This window comes from Chlamydotis macqueenii, chromosome 23 (genome assembly GCF_036417535.1).
Source record: "Chlamydotis macqueenii isolate bChlMac1 chromosome 23, bChlMac1.mat, whole genome shotgun sequence".
Classification (NCBI taxonomy): domain Eukaryota; kingdom Metazoa; phylum Chordata; class Aves; order Otidiformes; family Otididae; genus Chlamydotis; species Chlamydotis macqueenii.
Window position 1 is genome coordinate 791356 of NC_141578.1, and position 20753 is coordinate 812108.

Consider the following 20753-nt stretch of genomic DNA (forward strand, 5'->3'; position numbering starts at 1 on the left):
TTTTAGCTTATTCTATCCAGATATGAATAATTATCCCCAGCGAGGCAGGCAAAGACAGACTGAGAGATAAGGATTAAGCTTCCACGAGGATATGGGGACCAGCCGTTCCACAAAAACCTCTTTTTCTTGGAGAAGGATGCTGCACTGTGGCCGCTCATCCTCCCGGGCACGGTGTTATTTGTCACAGCACAGAGGACCTGGAAGCAAAACCAATTCTAATTAAAGCCAGTACCACAATACAGCAAATTTAAAGACCGTACCCATCTCTCAGACCCCTCTCCCCTTCCCCCCACCCTTCCAATCATCCAGCAATTCCCTGGGATTTGATGAACGCGTGAAGGCAGCTCCCAGAGCCAGGCAGCAATGCTGGGCCGATATCTGACCAGCATCTTACAGATTTAATTTGGACGGGCAAGATGTAACACAGCTGCTTTGACTTTCCTTCCGGTAGCGAGGTTGCAATTTTTTGCATTATGAGCAGATGTTTGAAATTTGAAATTATGACACAGATCTGGGATATCGTATACACACGCCCATCCCAGCCACTGGCATTATCCTTTTTTATATTAAGCCAACAAGAGAGTTGTTTCCTCTATAGAAACACTCCTGTAAATTGTCAAATGGGTTATTTCAAGCACAAAATTAAGCAGTCCATATAAATAAAAACCTACAGAACATCACAGCAGCACCAAGGAGCTAAAACATTGCTGCAGGCAAAAAAGTTCCCTCGCAGATAATGGGACAAATTCAGCAGTTACACAACCACACAGTGCCAGAGAAACTAGGCGTGCTTAAATAGGGGAAATATTCAGCTCGAATTTGCAGTAGATGGGGAACATCAGTGCTACAAAGGGGTTAATTTTTCATATGCTGATTCACAGCTTCTCTGAATTCCTGCAGGGATCCGCAGGCAGCAAGCGCTTCAGGAATTGTCCTCTTACACCTTCACCACTGCATCAAATGCAGTATGCAATTCGGTTGCACCCGTTCGTATCTGGATTCACAAGAGGATCTCTAGTGGGTCATCTTCCGAGCAATCGGGGTTTAAGGATAAGCCGACTACTTAAGCAGCGCTTAAGGCACTGGGAGTCTGAGAGGGGTGAGCGGTACGGTATAATTTGGCTTAGGCCAGTCCTGCGCTAAGCCCTAAGCCGAGACCTTCTGCAGCAAGGCCAAATGTGAGTTTTCACCTCTTGAAATGTTATAGTTCATCACTCTGCTACTGAACACGTTAAAGACTACCCGGAGCACTGTATTAGGAACACTCAGCTTCAGATTTTCCAATCCAGAAGCTTCAAACCCCCCCTTATTCTGCACCTCTCGTGTATTCGAGCTCAGTAGCGCTTTTCACTATTAACAGCGTGAGTCCCAGCAATCAAAGCCACGCAGGGATGAAGAAGAGCCAACGCACCAAATCCTCACCCCGCTGCTCTCGCTCTCCACAGTTTATAGCACCTATCCCCATGCTCCAGTCTCTTCCTCTCCCCATGCATAAAGCCACTCTGCTCAACACCATCCTCCTTTCAACACAAGCCCTGCGACATTTTCACTTCTCTTCCCACCAAGAAACAACTTGGAGTGGGATGCGGTGTCCACACCTCCAGGTTTTTAAGGAGAGTCCTCCCCTGTCCTCTCCAGAGGAACACGTGCCACCAGTTCCTTACCCTTGTTTAGAAAAACGAGCCTCCCAAGTGCTTGTAGCCTCTCTTGCCTTCTGCGAAGGAGCAAACAGCTCAGGAGCTCCCATTGCCCACAGCATCGTACCCCACAGATGGGCACCACCAGCCTTTATTTGCCCCAAAAATAATTCTGCAGAGGCCAAGAATCTCTCTCTAGCCGCCATCGCCTCTTATCTATCAAAAGAGGTTGACGAAGCCAGTCCCCGTAATAAGGAAACTCCTCCCAGGTGCCCTGCGCAGTCCTACCATCAGGCTGGGAGGCGGGATGAGTCTTCAAGCCTTTGTCTCTGCATCCGAGCAGGCCCAGGATAACATCTGGGGGTCAGGGACGCTGCTCTCCTCTCACACCTTTTGCTGAGAAGGGAAGCACAGAACAGCTGTTTCAGTTCTCCTCGCAGCTCTGAGAACTGAAGGCATTTATTTACTCGTAAAATACACACAACGCGCATTAGAGAAACAAACAGCAAGGAGGATGGGAACATCTGCCCAGAGGAAGATTATTCCATCCCATTGAAGTCATCTTGCAAGTAACCTCACAAAGGCAGTTGTGCAGAGCAAAGAGCATCACATGCTGTCTGGATAAACACCAAAGCTGGGTTTGCTGGGACACAAACAAGTTGAAGAGCTGTAATCTCTCAGGCTCAGCAGCAAATCCCCCTCGCGCCTGCTCCCTTACTCCACGGCAGAATCCAGGGTAGAGAAAACGAGCATGGCTTCATCTGATCTTCAGCATGGGAAAGGCTTTGCTTACATGCGGTGCCCTCCCGGTCCTCCCTCCCAGTCCCGGGAAAGCGGCTGCCCAGCAGCAGAGCACTGGGTTCCCTCGTGCTTTCCAACCCGCCTGCACCTCTCGAGCATCATCTCTGCACTTTCTACGGGAGAGAAATTGCTAACAACCTCCCAGAGATCTTTCTAAGAAAACAATTTAAATTCCAAGAAATAAAAAAAAAAAAAAAACAAACCTAACAACAAACTCAGCACTTTGTCCCAAGTCACTCGGCGTAACGTTTTATGGCCCCAAGCTCATCTTTTGCGTGTGCTATGCTGGGGGTAATGTGCTACTGCACTTTCAATTTGATGAGAAATCAGATTTGGAAGCATTTTACCAAAGATTCCTCGGTTTGAAAACCTTCCTAAAACTCACACCAGGAACACAACAAAGAAAAACCAAACGCTAAAGATCTCTCCAAAAGACACGGTGACATGCAGGCTACCAGAGCTTGCCAGCGAAGCATCCGAGTGACAAAAGGCTTTTATGAGAAGCTGAAGGAAACAGCCTCCAGTTTTCACTGGACTCCAACAGAAACCCACTGCAACACCCCCAAACGCCTTCAAACAAACCCCTATTTTCTTCAGTGTCCACGACATTTAGATAAAGTGTTTGAGTACCGACAGACAGGGACTGTTACCCTGCATCCCGATTAATTTTAGCACCACGAGATTCAAAAAGGAAGAAGAAAACCCAGATTTGGCTTCTCCCACGAGACATCGCAGCACGTGCTGCGGCAGCTGAGGATTCGTTACTCCGGGTTTGTTTCATCCAAACAACTTGGCTGCAAGGTTACTGTCCTTCCAGGGAGTTACAGGAGGAAATGCTTTTCCATCGTTATCCAGTGATTTATTCCCAGGTATAATCCCGCGAGGCAGGCTCCAGGAGCCGGAGCTCCGGCCAAAAAAGGAGCGAGCGGTAACACAAGAGCTCCGGGACATCGCTGCCATCTCAGCCCTGCCCAGAAGAGCCCGTCACCCGCTATCACCCATGGGGACCCGCTTCCAGCGCCCGTGCCAGGTATTTCGGCAGGACTGATTTATGGTGGGAGCTTAATCCCCGCTCCAACTGGTTTTACAGAAGCTGGGATAAAAAGCTGCTAAGACTCAGCTCAGGTCTATCAAAGCTACGGAAGCCGGTGCAATTGGAGATGCATCAAGAATAAGTTTGTAACTCAGGCTGAAATGATATTGTTATTTTATACAGCCATTGTACGCCCCGGCTGTAGGTTCCCCTTCCTCGTTCTGTATTTGCAGAAACCTGCTCTGCGTCATTGAAAGTCAGGGCAGATATTTTAAAACACAGATTTACAGAGATTTTAAAACACGGATTTAGCCATTCCTCAGCACACAACATCACCTCTCTCCCTGCTCACGCTCTCCACTGTCAGCCTCTCTTCTCGATAAAAAAAAAATAGTCTAGCACTAACCAGGCTGGGACTTTCCCACCGCTCCTCTCAGACACTGACGGCTGATCATCCCAGGCACTAACCACAGAGAAATATGACACTGACGTTTATGGCATAAGCAACAATCTTTATCACGCAATAAAATCCCCTCCAAGGGCTGGGCTGGAAACGTTTCAGTCCGTTCTCTGATGTCCAGGAGCTCTGGGGAAGCTCGGGGAGCCAAACGGGAGTCCCTCGGAGGCTGGAGGCCAGGGTGAGGGGCAAGAAGTTTTGGGTTTAACCCATCACCTGGGATCTCACGTTGACCCCTTCTTGGCGCCTCAGTTGCCTGACACACAAAACCACTGCAAGGCTCTCACCTACAGCGATACCGTGAGAAACACCAGCTCTGCAGGACGCTCGTCAGCCGTGGAGAGGGGGAAAAAAAAATAATCTACAAAATTCAGATTTTAAAGGAGAACAAGAAGCTTTGTCATGGCTGTGGCAGGCACAGGCCTGGTTTTTGGGGGGCGATGCGCAACACACCCAAACGAGGTGCTCCACCTACCAACGCTCCTCAGGTTTCTGATTTACCTTAACCCACAGGAAGAAAGCAAAAAGCAATTTAAAATAAATTGGGTAAGGATGTGACAACATGGCCTTCCAGCAACAGGAAACCAGGCTGTTCTTCCCTGCCCACCTGTTTGGCAGACACCACGTGCGGTTTGGGCTGTTTACTTGCCCTCGCGCACGCCGATAACGGGAACGCTCAGCTTTTTTTTTTGCGGTGCTTGTTCCCCCCCGCGCCTGGAACACATCCCGCCACCGCAGCTGCCACACAGAGCATTGTTAGGCTGAAACTCAGCAAAGCCTGAATTAAGTTTCACTTCCAGGAAGATGAAAGCCTCCACAGGAGATGGGGAGCTGGTTGGCTTTTGATTTTGGTGGGGTTTTTTTAAAATCTTTAAATGTAGCATAACCATTTCCATTGAAGTTGATGGGAATTTATCAGCTACTCTAATGAAAAAAAACAAAAAAACAAAACCACCAAAACCAAACAGATGTTTGAAAAGCTAGAAGTTGTAGCTTTAGCTAAGAGGTATTATGGAAATCTCTTTAGCTAAGAGATTTTTATGGAAAAGCTTCCAAGACTGCAGAAACCGCAAAGGAGATGGGAGCTCCTGCTCACGGCCACGGACAATTTCAGAAGTAACTCGCGGGTCAAAGTCTCCATTTCCGAAGCGATACAGACTTTGCCTCTTAAGTCACCTGAGCTTTGCAAAACTTTCCCCTCCAGATATTTCTCACGTGGGCAAAGACACGGCAAGGATTGCACTCTGGCTCGGAGAGGCAAAAGGTGTCTTTACCACAACCCAGTGACTAACAAAACGCCAATATTTCCAACCCCTCAAGCCTTTGGTCAAGCAGGGAACGGGAGCTACGGCCCGGCCGGCTGAGGTAAGGGCGGTCGCAGGGATGGGGGATCCAGGACCAGGCTCTCCCAGCCCCAACGTGCTGCTGGGATGCAAGTCAGCACGCGACGAGAAGGAGCAAAGGAGCTTGTTAAAAGACATCTGACAGCCAGGAACATGTCTATGTCGATGCACCTTAGTGCAAGAGAAAACAAGCTGGGCTGGCAGATGTGAAACACGGAGTCTTGGACTCATCCACCCAAGAGAAGCAGCACGAGAAACAACGATGTCCCCTTCCTCGCCGTGCCCTCCCCACAAGCCTCAATGACCGCAGCTCAGGTGGTTCAAGAGCTCATCCTGCACCGACCCTCTGCCCAGGCTGGCAATGGCACTGGGTTCGGAGCCGAAGCACCCCAGGCCAGCCTGCCGACGCTGCAGGCAGCGACCAAACACAACCCGTTGGCCAAGTGGGCTGCAGCCACCATGGTCCGCAGGACAAATCCTCTCGAAAGGCAACACAAACTTAACAGCAACCCTCAGGAGACCTCACTGGCTTCCCTTAACTCAAAATCCTTCTGCACCTCACATGTGTTCTGAGGCACGCCCAAAATGTCTAGTTTTACAGGCTTGAAATGCAGCACTTGCACAGGAAAGGAGACGCAGACTGAAGGATCTAAGTGCTCACTTGCTACAAATGGCAGAAATTACAGGGAAAACTGCCAGTTCAGGGCAGGGCGCTGGATTGAGCCGCATGCCTTGCTCCACATCAGCCTGACCTATCACTGGATCTGGGGACAGGAAATACTGAAGATAGCTAAAGATCTCCAGACTGATCCCTGGAGCAGTGTACGAAGGACCGACAAAGCAGCAGACCCTTGTGCCACCACGTACACATCCTCGGCTCCTACTAGAAGCGCCTCAACCCCACCCGCACACCAACAGACAGGATGAACACCAGCAGGCTCTCGTTAATCGGCCCCCAGTAAGCCATCGCTCTGAGTGCGGCTGGCCGAGCCCTCCAGCAGCTTACTCTGCCCTAAGAGTTTTCTTCCCCTAGTTCTCAAGCCAGCTATAATTAAACTCAGGCACACAGCTGTGAGACAGTAACCCAAGGAGGGACAATAGGAATCACAGAGACATCAGCCCAAGATGTTTCCCCCTTCCATCCCTAGCCTTTCTGCAGACGCCTTGCCCGATGGACTCGCACCAAGACACCCAAGAGAGACAGCAAGAGTGTATCCTCAAAGAGCATTTGCCATTTGATAGTAAACCAGCAGCACGAGGCGAACATAAGCTCGTTATTAGCGAAGAGCAGAATCTGGGCCATCTGATGTTTTAAACTTATTAATTCAGCTGTGGCTGGTAAAAGCACAATTCTAAAAAACCTTGTGAATTCAAATAACCCGTTCCCTGTCTAATCCACTTGCATCGCTTTCTACTGCAGTGCAGTTAATTAAATGGTTCTCTTTATAAATCCACTTTCCCCAGAAGTCTCGTTAGCCAAATTAATGTGATGCATATAGAGCACTTAACCCTTCAAAGGGACCACATCTAACAAAGCCTGGCTTCACCTGGCAGCTGTAACCAAGTCAGAAGGTAGAGGGGCAGACCCAGCACAAAAACCACTCGCTATTGCAAAGCAACCACAGGAGAACCATCCCACACCACATCCCACGGTACCTCCAGGTCTCTGGAATAAATATGCAATGTAGAGGAGACAGGGAGCAATCTCTTGGTTAAACACACAGTGAAATCTGAGTCAGAGAGGCAGACCTCTTCTGGAACAGCCAGCGACGGCCCCGTTTGCAGTAACACCAGCATACCCAAAAAGTGGGAGAGCGCCCAAGCCCTGAACCACGTGCCCGGTTACCCGAGCGGCCAGCCAGCTTGTCAAAAATAACCTCCTTTCTGTGGGTCACGCTAGCACATCACTCATCTCCCGCTGGCATCACCCACCCAGCCGAATCGGAGGTTCAAACATGCCTCCCGTTATCACTACCAGCCCCAAACTCCTTATACAATGCTTCAAATTATACCAGATTCAGAGGTCACATCTCGACAGAACATGAACACTGCAGAAATATGAACTTTAACTACAAACACTAACTTCTGGAAGAAAAGGCATCTCACAAGTGTCCCCACTTCCCTCCCCTCATTACCAGCAATATCTACAATTGCTCTCATTTACAATTAACATCTTAATTTAAATGCTTACACTAGCATCCCATAAACACATACAACGCTTCGCCTAATCATTGGCTTTCCATATCAACATACACAAGTTATAAACAGTATTCCGGGTTAAAGCAGTGTTAATTCAAGCAGCTCACGAAATCAAAATAACAGCTCTAGGTCACCAAGCTGAAAACCTGTAGTTTTATCCGCATGGCTTCTTGCCCCAGGTAGGGAGAGAAACCTTGTGTTCATTAATGGGAAGCCCCCAAAAAACCCACAGAAGATACATCAAAGAGTTCATTCCTCCGCTCCTATCCCCAGAGCGGATGGAGCTGCACATTGACCGAAGTAAACACATTAGTAAAAGTTAGTAGACTGTAGAATTAAAAAAAAAAAAAAAACCTACAAAAAAGCAAACAACAAAACAATCTTCTTTCACATTACAATTCAGTTGAACCTCGTAAGCCTCCTTACCTGTCTCAGGATTTACACAGCTCTCTGCCCCAGGAACAGACACCTTGCAGAGCACAACCACGGCATCCTTTGGTTGAAAGGCTCCTGCAGCCTAGCAAGGATCCTGCAGGGCTGCAGGTTCGTTATCCGCAGGAGGTTAAAGTATGTCAAGGCAATCAGGGCAGGCTTGCATTTCAAGGTGTCTTCGTCTGCATGTCACATTAATTCTAAGAGACCGGCAAGCACAACACGAGAGGTCTCTGAAGCCAACGATGCAGCAGTGTTAGCTTCCTCTTGACGTCTGCGGTTGTCAAACACGCCCCGAAGTCTCCTGCGGCAAACATGGAGTTGTGCTCCTGCACTGAAACAGCCTTCCACAGCTCAGGAGCCCCCAGTACAGGAGAACGCAGCGCACACAACATTTTCCGGCCGCCTCTGTTTTATCCTCTCACCATCTGTACTACACAGTGAGGCGACTGCAAGCAAACATGCAGCCGTACCTGGGACGCGATCAGGGTGCATGCACATCCGAGGCGTGTGGAACCATTTGCTTCAAAACCGGTCAAAATAAGGCACTGGGACACCAACGCAATGGTTTTAAATTACCAACTCTAGCTCTCAGGAACTCTTCATCCATTCAGCACTAAACCCGTAACTGCTGCAAAGCCCCTGGAGATGGAGGAGCGCCTCACGTGTGTCAGGAAAGGTTTTATTAACATCATTTAAACACTTTTAAGGACTCATTTCTCTTTTTCTTTTGGCAATTTGCTGCAAAGGTTTACGTGCAAGATTCAAAGTAATTTCAAACTTTTTTCTTCAAAATTAAAAAAAAAAATCAGAACTAAAGGCAAACGTGTTGGGTGAACAAAATAAATCAGAAACTTAAAATTCAGGAACTCCAGCTCTTCAAACCAGCGAAGCCCCAGACTTGTACACCGTTCTGAGACGCAGGGTGCTTCTTGCATGCCAGCATCAGCACCGCTTCCTCGTCAAGGTGAGGAGTAAAGCAGCAAGTCACCCCCTTTTTCACTGCAAACAAAGGGGGAGCCACAGGAAAACAATCAACTAGATTTCTTCAGATTTGGTACAACAGGCCGGTCAACACGAACGTGTCGGTTCTCCCTGCTTCTTGCTCAAGACCCACAACTATCAGATCAAACATCGAGCAGCAGCAGCAGCAACCCCTCCGCTGCAAACAAAGGGGTCAAACGTTTGTCGTCAATTCACTTCCAGGCAGAAAAACCATTTTCCTCAAAAGAAACAATTTATTTAGAATGAAACAAAATCAGCTCAACTGTGAGCGCATGTTTGAGTGACAGCTACTTTCAAGCTGTGTGAGCCATAAAAAGGGTATTCTTTTACTTTTCCAGCAATCTTGTGTACACAGCACAAAGCAAAGAGGTCATTTTTTTTTTTCCACTTAAAACACGGGCATTGGCATCACAATAGCAGATACACAACTTTTTTTTTTTTTTTAAAGCTGCCATTTTAGTAAAATGCACAAATACTAAACAGATAAGCTTTCTTCCGTCAAGAGGCCCATGTAAATTCCACACAAGCCACAGCTTCTCTTCCCAAAGGTCCATTAGAGCTTGGTATTCCATGCGGTTGTCTTCTGCAGTCCACCAGCTTTGCTTGCAGGAGGAAAGGAAATGTTATTTCAATACAAATGCATACAACAGATTTTCCTCTCCCTACATCATACAGATGAACATAAAGAGCTACAAGGCCTTTCTGAATATTCTACTTGGACTTCAAAAAGCACCAATACCACCTGCGTGCACGAAACCTTGAAATGAAGTCACCTTCTATGTATAGATGCATAACAAGTAGTGCAGGGCTTCTTTTTGGACCAAGGTTAAACCAGGCTTACAGTACTGACAGTTATTCAGCTTTCAGTAATAGTTAATGGGACATGGCAAAATAATTAACCAGGAGAAAAACCAACCGCATTATCGCTAATTCGGTTGACTTTCCTCAAAGAATATTTCCTGAAGGCAACTTATCAACAAAAATCTGAAATGTAGTGTTACACATTTCTCTTTTGTTCTCATTTTGCTGCATAATTCTAACAGCAGACAGCTCCAATATTAAAGAAAAGGTCAAATCAAAGACACACCTAATATAATTTAAAATTGTTACCGTTCAAGTAGTATTTCTCATCCATCATTTTCACACAATCAAAACTGCATGACGTTGAGTATTCAAATAACCATTTTCTGAACCATATGGTCTGCTTTAAGCCTAACACAAAAACCATCTCATCATTCAGTTTACAAATCATTGGAATATCTGTCCTTCGGTGCTATCTGCAGAAAGGAGAGGGAGAAAACAGGGGAGACAAACAGGAAAGAACCCCAAAAGCTCTACAGTCACATGGCAATGATTTCTTCCACTCTTGTATCTGTTCAACAGCTGTACTGCAGACTCCCCAGGAGTACTGCCCTCAACACTGTTTTTCTTAAAGCCAGGAACTATGATTTTCCAAGCCATTTTCCCTGAGTCCTCAGAGTTTTTGAGCCTGCCTTCACAATTTTGATTCACTCCTCCTCCCCATTAATACTTAAGGCCTTTCACCTCAGTTACCACCAACCAGATGGTTCCCCAGCCAATGCAAGAAATCTAAAACTCTCTTCTCTGCCCTCCACAGGGGGCTGAGCAAGTTGTCAAACATTTCAATCCTTTAACATCCTCATTAAAAAAATAAATTAAAAAAAAGAAAAAAAAAGGGGGGGTGTGGTAAGATTTGTCTGCCTGGCACATAACACACTTTGTTCTCTACGATGCTTACACGGATGCCTCGGTATTTGTAACCCAGGAGCCTGAAAGCTCGGGAGCTGGGGATACCCTCAGCATTCGTGCCCCAGTCCCAGTGAGCAGCAGACTGGTCACTACACGGGAGCAAACAAAGCCACTGGCCGGCGGCCAAGGAAGTTGCATAAAGTTTCCAAATAAAAAAAAAAACCAAAACAAAACAAAAACACCACCAACAAAAAAATCTCTAAACTAAACTAGAATTTTAAACAGAAGTATGAGTCATTTGAGGTTCTTTCCCCAAAGCATAAAGCACAACTATGAAATGATTCAGGAAAAGGACATCCTTTTTCCAGGCTAATTCAACAAACTGATGAAATACAGGAACATCGGCTGCACACACGAGAAACACTGAGCTCTCACTAGAGCAACGTCACGCCAAACACGAGAGAGCTCCAGTCTGCTACATCTGGTTTGCTCTATACAGAAGTGGTATTACACATGGACTTCTCGCGCTCAGCCCTGGCCAAGACGACTTTGAGTGGACAGTTACTCCAACGGTGCACATTTCAGAGCCTAAGAGAGAAGCACAGCCAACCAAGCTGTACCAGCCTTGATGGCAGCACGTGAACTTAACTGCTGGCAAAAAAAAATGTTGCAAATCAACTATGTTTTGACATTAAGAACCCTCAAAGGGTGTTAAAATCCTTGCTTACAAAACAAGAGCAGCAACCACAAATAAACCAGATTTAAAGAAGCAGGTACTCCATCAAACACAACCAGAAAACCTGGAGTCAAACACAGCCTCGCCTGTTCCTTATTGCCCTCCAGTGCAGCACAGGTTTGACTCATAAAAGCCCGCGGTAGGTGCAACTACCACTAATTTCACAAGGACAGAATTGAAGTGCACCTAGGATGCACCTTCCAAAAGGGTTCCCACACAGAGTTTGCTTTGACAAGCTATGTTGACCCCAAGTTTTACGGGTTTTAAAAACAGGTGCCTACTGCGTACCAGCATAACAAACACTGTTCTCAGCAAGTTTAAGTGTTGAACACAAACGTTAGTGCTTCTTTTTTTTTTTTTTTGTTTAGGGCAGATTTGAATTCCCAGCGGTTCAAGTTCCTTTCCTTTAAAACTCAGTGCTTGCGAGCCACTCATGTCGCAACAAGAAAACTCACTCTAAAGGCAAGCAGCACTTCAAGTGAGTTAGCAGCAGTGTTGATGACCTGCTGGCACACAACAGACACCTGCGAGAATTAAAACATTCTTTGCAATAAGTGGTAAATATGCTGTATCCTCTAAAACATAGTTATTTGCATTATCGGTGTCATTTAAAAAAAAAACCTCTCGTTGTTAATAGTAAGATGAACAGCTGAATTCTGCCATCTAAGTCCGTTACATTCACTCTGAAGGACAACAACCCAGAGATTCTGGATTTTACCCTCAAACATTTAAGAGCATTAAATGAGGCTTGTACGTTTCCATTTAGAAAGAAAAGCAGCTGTAAAACCAAAGTTTGTTTTCAAGATACGCTGCCACATTCAAGTTCTCAGTTCACCGCGATGCTTGGGATACTACATCTCCTCATCCCGGCCAGATAAAGGAAATCAAAGCCACTACAAACCAAAGCACTCTCTGACGAGTGGTTCAGTAAAGCGGTATTACAGAAAGCCATATTTTTGTGACAGTGAATCTCAAGCAAGTACAGTCACACTCCAGAACCACTGTGCCCATAAAATACATTCAAGACATTTCCTCCTTCATGTACTATTCCGCATTTTGAACTTGATTTTTGGGTTGTGCAAGCTGAAACAGAAATCAACCTTTCCCTGTATCAATTGCTCCAGGAACATAGTGGAGGATCAACTGAGTGAAGCAGCATCGCGTTTACACTGCCCAGGTCTCTGAAAACGTGGCTAAGTGCAAGACTACATTCTGAGTTTAAGTGCAAGATTACAAATTTCGGGCCTGTAAATGGATACAGTCAGATTTACAGTTCCGTTTAGAAGCTAGCTGCAGCATCCTTTCAGCTGTTAAACAAAACAACGGGGATTTAGACCCCTTCTCCCCTCCTGAACACCTGTATTGGTAAGGCGGCCAAGACAGCTGGAGAAAAGTGCCCAAGGAGTGGGGAAAAAAAGCACAAGAGAAAATGAACTAAGTTATCTGAAAAAAAGCAAAATTGCTTCCTCCTAGAATCACAGGAAGAAGAGCTCAAACCTCAGCACCTCGGAGTACTTTTCATACCTCTCCAAGATGCTAAAAACACTTTACTCCGGATGCCTACAAAATGATAAACCTCATGTAATGCCCACTGTGCTGTACCTGAAAAGTCCCTAGCAGACAGCAGTTTCTTGCTATTAACAAAGAGGTAAAATGTTAATGAGAACTTTTATGTAATTAAATTATCACAGAATTAAAACCATCTCTGGAGAGAAGCACACTTGCTCAGAGTTTGCACTGTGGAACCAGACCCCACTGTACCTGCAACTCTTGGAAAAAAAGGCAGTAAAAACAAAAAACCACAACAGAACTGAAGTTATTCTTAAAGCACCTCCTTGTTTCCTGCATACCAGAGTAAGCACAAGACATTCACGGTTTGTAACAAAGTCCTCAGCTAGTTACCAAACACGGTCACTGCTACAAACCCAAAGTGCATATAAGGGATACAACAGAACTCGGAGACGGGAGAAATACACCTGGTAAAAAAGCATACTTTCAGTGCATGCATTTTGAGGGGCTGTATGAAGTTATCAAACACCCAATCAAGGAACTAAATGTTCTGCAGTGTACCCGAGAGCAGGTGCTGGCCACCTGAAGGACATCAACCTTGAGCCATGCGACTCGAAGGGAAACCATTCAGGCTCCTGAGGAAGGGATCCCGCGCGCCAAAGGGCCACTGGCCTGAGGCCGTCACAGAATTTCAAGGACTCAGAAAACGAGCTGACACCAGTCCGCTAGTGCGTGGTTTTCCATTTAAACTAGAGTGCTTTAAATCTGGTCTGGTTCGTAACTCTATCGAGGATGAGCTATGGAACTTGCTTTAAAATACATGAAATGAAAAAAGGACACGAATCAAAATTAAGAAGACGGGAGTTTGTTCTCCCTTCCCCCCTCCCTCCCCACCCCTCTTTTTGCTTTTTCTCTTTTCTTTTTTTTTTTTTGTGAATCAAAGCAGGCCTAGCCTCCCTGCTATCCCCACTGGCAGGGGATTCTCAAAATATCCTATTCACGCTAACGGCTAACCGACCTCTCTGGCTTCTAACTTTATAGAAAAATGTAGTAACAGAATAAACAGGCAGGAAAGTCAGCTACAAACAAAGATCTAATTTAAAATAACGACAGGGCTGGCTAAGGCTGTATCCCATAGCACCTGGCACACGCTGGAGGGGCTGTGTGGAAGAGGAGGCAGGGTTGGGTACAGAGAACACGAGGGCCTTAGGACGCCCCACGGACAATGACCATGACCAGATAGTCGTCCTCTGATTTGGCCAGCGCCTTGGCCGTGGAGTCCAGGAACTGCTGGGAGAAATCGCAGGGCGGAAAGGCGTGCAGGACCCCGCTGTTCTCCTTGTCTTTGTTACCCCCCACAGGCAGGCTGATCACCCCAGCAGCCTGCTTTTGCTTTAGATAGGACACCAGATTCCTGAGTGGCCTCTGGGTGGAGGTGGTGGCGGCCTCGCCAGCTCCGGCTGCGGAGCGGTTGTCTGACGCGCCAGGCACAGCCAAAAGGATGGCGTAGCCGTTGGGACCCGCCACTTTGATGCGACGATTGACCTCGTCCAGCTTGGGCTGGTCCAGACGAAGACGTTGGGTGATCTTGAGCTGAGCTACTTTCCCACCAGTCGATCCCTCCACGAGGAGGCTGCTGGCGACACCGAGGTCCCCCTGCAGCAGGTGCATATTGGACGGGAAGTTGCTGTTCTTCAGCAGAAGCATCCCCTGCCAAGCCAAGCACAGCTTGGGGGCTCCCCCGGCCTGTGATGCTCCATCCTGCTGCTGTTTCTGAGGAGGAGGTTTGAGGCGGGAGCCTGCGCCGCCTCCTTCCGGAGCGCGCTCGTCCTTTTTGGCTGGACTTTTGCACTCCTGCGCGGCGACTGCCACAGAAGCGCGATGCTTCCGCTCCCGTTCGGCAGAATTCTTGTGGTCGCGCTTTTCGTTCTGACCCCGCTCTAGGCTACCCCTGCGTGATTCCCGGACAGGCGAGGGTCGCTCCAAGAGGAGCAAGCGGGAGGACGAGCGCTCGGGGTCACTACTGTAACGCTCCCTCCCTCCGAGGAGCTCGGGGCTGCGGTCCGGTGGAGAGGTCGTGGCTAAACAGTGACGCTTCCGGGAGGAAGAAGAGCGCTCACTGTCTGGAGAGCGGTCCAAGTGCCGGCCGCCATCCTCCGCCAGTCTCCGTTTCCTAGGCTGATCCCTGCTACTACCGCCCAATTCCCTCTCCCCTCGGTCCCGCTCCAAGGACCAACCATCCCGGCGGCGCTCGAGGCTTTCCAGTGGGTCATAGGCAGCTGCCCGATTACTCCTATCCCGTACAGGGGGTGGGGGGGTCACCCACTCTGTCTCAGGATAAAGGTCTCTGTCGCGGTCTCTATATAGTAACGGTGGCGTCCTGTCCCGGGCCCCCCGAAGAGGATCAGGTGGGGCTCCCCGGTGAGCCCCGAAAGCAGCCGCCTCTGCCACGAGCTCATAGTGAGCAGGGGGTGGCAAAGGCAGAGGCTGCAGGTAGGGCTGCTGGTACCGATGCTCAGTGTCAGCAAAGTCTACGCGAAGCCGGCGATCTGGCCCACCCAAGGGAAAACCACGCATGTGGGTGCACGCCGCCTGTGCCGCGTCCAAGCTCTCATACTGGATATAGGCCCAGGAATCACCTTTGCGGTAATCGATAGTGCGAATGGTGCCAAACCGATCAAACTCCCTGGCCAGGGCAGCAAGGGGCACCCAGGGCCCAAGGCCACCCACCCAGAGCCTGGTAGTCGGAGTGGCTTTACCATACCCAATCTTGATGGGGTTGCGCAGAAGCACCTTTCCTGACATGGCCAATTTGGCCCGGTGTGCCATGTCCAGATTTTCAAATTTAAGAAAACCATACGTGCTGGTCTGCCCGCGCCCCGGCCTTTTGATGTCCACCTCAGTGATGACCCCAAAACGGTCAAAAGCTCGGCGTAAATCTGACTCGCTCACGGTGATGTCCAGGTTGCCCAGGAACAACGTGCGGTTGGCTCTCTGGTCATCCTCGGGGCTGATCTCCTCCTCGCCGGCAGCTCCAGCACCCCCACCTCCTCCACGAAAACCCCCGGCAGCCGCCACACTGGCCACCCGTTCCAGCCCATAGGCCGGCCGCACTCGCGCTTCGTAAAAACCCCCGTAGTCCCTCTCCCTCTCCAACTCCCTGGGGAGAGGGGGCGGAGGCGGCAAGCGGCCCAGGGCGAGCTGCTGCAGCCGGTAGTCTCGATAACCCAGAGCCCCGCCGCTCCCGGCAGGTGACAAGGCCCGCTGCGTCGCCCCAGCTGGAGGGTGCCGCACGGCCGCTGCCGCCGCGGCTGCCACTCCTACAGCCACCGTGCCATACGAAGACTCCTTATCCAGAAGCGCCGGGGAACGGCTGCTGCGTCGCCGGCTGCTCCCTCCGCCACCCCCGACGTAGACGGCCTCGATTTTCAGTGGGCGGTCGTAGAGCACGAGGCGGCCGCGGGCATGCTTGGCAGCACGGGCGTCCTCGGGCCGACGGAAGTTGACAAAAGCCACGCGCTCATCAGCGGCGCCGGTGCCGGGCGCGAGGCGGCTGATTTTGACGCTCACGTCACCGAAGCGCTTGAATTCGTGGAAAAGCCCGTCCTCCACCGCCTCGTCGCTCAGCACCGAGCCCAGCTCGCTGATCTTCAGCGTCTTGTACTCCCCGCCGCCGCCCGACTCGGAAGAAGAGGAGGACGGGGCCGCCGCCGGAGCCCGGGACTCACCCCCACCGCCGCGGCTGCTGCTGCTCCGCGACGCCTCCACGGTTTTGCCGCTGCCGCCGCCGTAGCCGTGCCGGCTGCCCCCGCCGCCCGCCGCCGCCGCCGCAGCCCCGGCCTCGTACTCTCGGCTGCCGGCCCGGCCGGCCTTGTCCGGGTGCGGAGCGCGCCGGCTGCTCCCGCTGTTGCTCTCGTTGGAGGCCGCCGCTGCCGCCGCTTTCCCGCCGCTGCCGTTGGAGCCGCCGGAGCCGCTCGGTTTCTTGCTGCCCCGCTCGCCCCGCGCCGACGAGGAGGAGGACGCCGAGTCCTCGCCGCCCCCGCCGCCCCGCGAACGCTTGGCTTTGGCCGGCGAACGCTCCTTGCCCTTCATGGCGGCGGGCGGCGGGGCCCCCTCCTGCCCCGGGCCCTGCTCCCGCCGGCGGCCTCACCGACTGACTGACCGCCGCGCTCACGCACCCGCCGCCATCTTGGAAGCCGCGGCGGTAACGGGTCCCGCCCCCTCGGCGCCCATTGGGCGCTCGGCTCCGGCCCGCCGCCCTCGTTGGCCGCCGAGCGCGTCACCTCCACCCCCTCGCCCCCGCCGGGCGGAAGGCCCGCCCGTTTCCCCCTTCTCTGCCATTTTCGATTGGCTCAGCGGGCTGTCCTTCCGCCGGCGGCCTCGCGCGCCCGCGAGGAGGGGGCGGGAAGAGCCGCTCCTCCCACTCCTCCCCGCCCCGCTCGCTTATTGGGTCGTTAGAAAGGGCGCCGCCTTCTGATTGGATACAGTCCCCTGTCAATCGTAGCAGTTCAACCATGGGAGGCCTTCCCCTGCTCATTGGCCATTGGGGCGAACTTACTTCCTCCTTCTGATTAGCTCACTTAGCTGCCAGTTATGATGGTTCTGCTGCGGCCCCGCCCCGCCTTTCCCCATTGGCCCGCTCGCCCAGACGCGGGTTCCCATCGTCCCTCTCAAATTCTCGCGAGCTGCTCTTTCCCTGCCCACTTTCCTCATTGGTCACCGGTAACGTTTCCTGCTCTTTTGTGATTGGCTGAAGTCTACGCCTCTCCTGAGGAACCGCGGGCTGCCGCCCAAGTTCCCCTCTTCGTTTATCACTGGGCGAGAAAAATCTCCCCGGGCATCTGATTGGGTGCAGTCAGATAGGTTGCGGATAGGCTAAAGCGGAGATCAGTCATTCTTCCTCTGACTCTGATTGGTCTGAGCGGTGAAGAAGGCGGTTCCCCGGCGGAGTTTGCCGTGCGGCCGCCGTTGCGGGCTCAGAGTGCGCCGGGCTGCGGGGAGGGCGGCGGGGCGGGGTTTGCAGTCTCCGCTCGCGTCCGCAGCCTGCAGGGACGGGCGAGCGGCCGGGGGGGTCAACGCCGCCGGGGTGGGCTGGGGCTCGCCTCCGCCAGAGGGAAGGGCGGAGGGGGAAAGGGAGGAGCGTTCAGGCGGGCTGTGAGAGCTCGGCCTCCAACCGGTGCCTCTCCTGCCCCGCGCCTGTAACGCGGTGCGTGTGGCCGTGCGGGCGTGTGCGCGTGCACCGCGAAATGACCGAAACACGTCCCGCCGCGGGAGCCCCGCGGGTCACCGGGCCGGCAGCGTGCGGCGGTCAGAGCAGGGCCGGGGCCTGTCCGCCTGGCACGGGCACCCCTTGCCCCGGTACAGCCTCAGTTTACGATATTCCCCATTTAAAGCGCCACAGAAAACCTCACTCGTGCTGATACCTCTTGGCGTTTGCCGGCGTTCTCGTCTTTCGCTGGGGAGCTGCAGCTCGAGCGGCGGTTGGGGATGGGGAGGAGCAGCTTTGGCCCGGGCCTTCCTCTGAGGCCAAGGGTTCGGAGCCGCTGCCGCCTCCGGGTCAGGGAGACGCAGTCCCCGTGGCACAGGAGCGGCTCTGATCCGTGTGTCTCAAGGGGATCCTGCTTCACTTTGCCCTCCCTGCTCTGCCTGTGCGTAGTGTACAAGGGAAAAAAGAAAGATTCAAAGGGCGAGAGGGCTGTGGCAGGGCTGGACCCCACCATCCCCGGTGGAAGTGCTGCCCCTAAATCCTACTGTCCCATAAATCAGCCCCCCAACCCTAATTTCACACCCCCAGGGATGCGATGGAGAATTATCCCTTCATTTTCTCCTCGACTGCCCTCAAAATGCATCAAAACCCAGCAGTACCCAAGGACAAAAAAAAACCCCACAAACTGCAACCACACTGCAGCAGGAAGAACTTCATTTAACCCAGCGATGCTATGGCCCCCCCGAGCCGTGCTGGATAGTCACAGCCTGAGTGGTTTGAGAGGAGAGCAGAAAGCACAATGTTCCCTCGCTCTGCCTCCGAGTGAAACGTCCCCGTGTCTCTGTGTCACCCCATGGAAATAAGATCTCTCCCCAGAAATGTCTTAATCCAACAAAGGGAGAATTGAATCAGATTTTTTAATAGCCGTCCATTAGCCTCCATTTCTCCCCGTCGTATCATCTCCTGACAGAGACGGTACGCAGAGGCTCCTGAAACTGTGGGTGGGTTTTCAGCGGTGGGTAAATAACTTATGGCTAAATATAGACCTAGGAGCGATGGAAACTGTGTTTGAAATATACATCGAGCTGCTGAAAATGAGATCCTCCTATCTGCCAACACTGAGTTAACCTCGCAGGCGCATCGGAGACAGACCTGCAGTGACAGGGGAGCTCGGCTCACGTGGATATAATTATCGTAAAGTATATGGAAGACAGATACAATTAGGTGGACGCGGATCATCCAGATGAAGTGATACAAAGGTATGTGAGGGAGGGGCAGCATCACCGGCGTGGAGGAGCGAGACACGGAGTCTGTCAGACGGGCTTATCGCAACCGCTGCTCTTGTCTGGGTCAAGCTGCTTTCCTGGGGAGACCCGGCAGAAGGATAAAGCTCAGGCGCTGTTTCCCTCTAGAAAAATGGGTATTTTGTCAAGATGTTACCATTTCACAGCAGTATCTCACTGCCAGGGCCAGGGTTGCTAGAAGGGTTTCTGGAGGCTGGGATGGGATTGATTGAGGAAGGAGACCCAGCCCTCAGTGTGCTTTGGGAACCAGAATATCCCAGTTTACAATAAAAAGTGTCACTTCAGTCTGGATCAGATGCACCCACATCCCATGCAGATAGCCTCCCGCCAGCTCCCCTCCTGTGTGTCCCATGGCATCTGTCCGAGCATCGCAAAGGACCTGAGGAGTCCTATTAGCTAGGCAAGATAAAACTGTGGGGAAAAGCCTATTTTGCCATATTTCAGCTTCATCTTTGAGGTTACATCTGGTAAAACCTGGCACAGCTCCACTGGCTTGAAAGGAAATGCATCACTTTAAACAGCTAGTGTAGAGACTTCTATCTGCCACGGTCCTAACCGCTTCCTCCTGGTGCCTTGGGTTGAGAGAGAAACACAGAAATTAAAATTCCTCAGCTGATGAGTCACAGCGTAAAAGACACCTTGGGGGAGCGCTGGGCCACATCACCGCAGGGATGGGCATTTAATCTGACTTTGGTCCTCCTGACCTGCTCCTTCCAAGGGGGAACCCTTCTCTTCCTGGATTTTTCCACCTCCACATCAGTCGCCATCGACGAGGATCTCTGCAGCGCCCGGTTCAGTGGCACTGGTGTGGTTTTGGAGCGGGTTTTGGCACCGGAAAAAGACAAGGCAGCACTTGAAACCAGCCCTGGAGAAGAGCAGGCTGTGTCAGGCCATGAGAAACGACCCGGTGTAAGCAGGAATCTCCCCCCAGGCCCAGGCTAGATAAAGAGCGTTCTGTCTGAGCTTATATATGTGTGTATGAATAATTAAGGTGCCAGATGGCCCTTGAGCCCCTGGCCTAGATATAAATGTCTAATTACATTTAGTGTCCGTGGGAGCTGGGCATCCAGGTCCCTCTGTGGAGCTGCGCTCATCCCAGAGGATTCTTGGGTGTTGCAGATCCAAAGAAACTTGCTGTTTCCTGCAAAACCCCTTCTCCAGGGGTTTAATGGTGCGTCTCCTTTTCAAACCCTGGATGGAGACAATCGCAGAGCTCAGTCTGACGGTGGAGGAGAAGTAAAGAGGGCTCCCCGGTGAGACCCCCAGGACCCCTGCTCTGAGCCCCGCTGAGCGACACGGGCACAAAACTTGCAAGTGTCTCGACTGGGGAGGCATTTGCTTGTTTGCAGTTTTGTATTCAGCTAAGCTGCCTTTCTTCCTG

General features: G+C 51.1%; 1 protein-coding gene and 2 long non-coding RNA genes across 3 annotated transcripts; all 3 read right to left on the reverse strand.

The window, feature by feature from the left end:
- Positions 1–88: 88 nt before the first annotated feature.
- Positions 89–13726, reverse strand: LOC147597933 (uncharacterized). The gene is made up of 3 exons (XR_015260978.1): positions 7897–13726; positions 1926–2033; positions 89–197 (listed from the first exon to the last, which is right to left on the reverse strand). It is a non-coding gene; the product is annotated as an uncharacterized LOC147597933 (long non-coding RNA).
- Positions 13727–13766: 40 nt separating this feature from the next.
- Positions 13767–17010, reverse strand: RBM15 (RNA binding motif protein 15). Its single transcript, XM_010120116.2, has one exon. The coding sequence runs from the start codon at positions 16952–16954 to the stop codon at positions 14069–14071; it is 2886 nt and encodes a 961-aa protein (XP_010118418.2). The 5' UTR covers positions 16955–17010; the 3' UTR covers positions 13767–14068.
- A 1956-nt stretch (positions 17011–18966) lies between these two features.
- On the reverse strand, positions 18967–20232 carry LOC147597934 (uncharacterized). Its single transcript, XR_015260997.1, has 2 exons — positions 20077–20232; positions 18967–19944 (listed from the first exon to the last, which is right to left on the reverse strand). It is a non-coding gene; the product is annotated as an uncharacterized LOC147597934 (long non-coding RNA).
- Between the last annotated feature and the right edge of the window lie 521 nt (positions 20233–20753).

Coding starts and splice junctions, on each gene's coding strand:
- RBM15 (XM_010120116.2), bottom strand. CDS start 16,954: ATGAAGGGCAAGGAGCGTTCGCCGGCCAAAGCCAAGCGTTCGCGGGGC.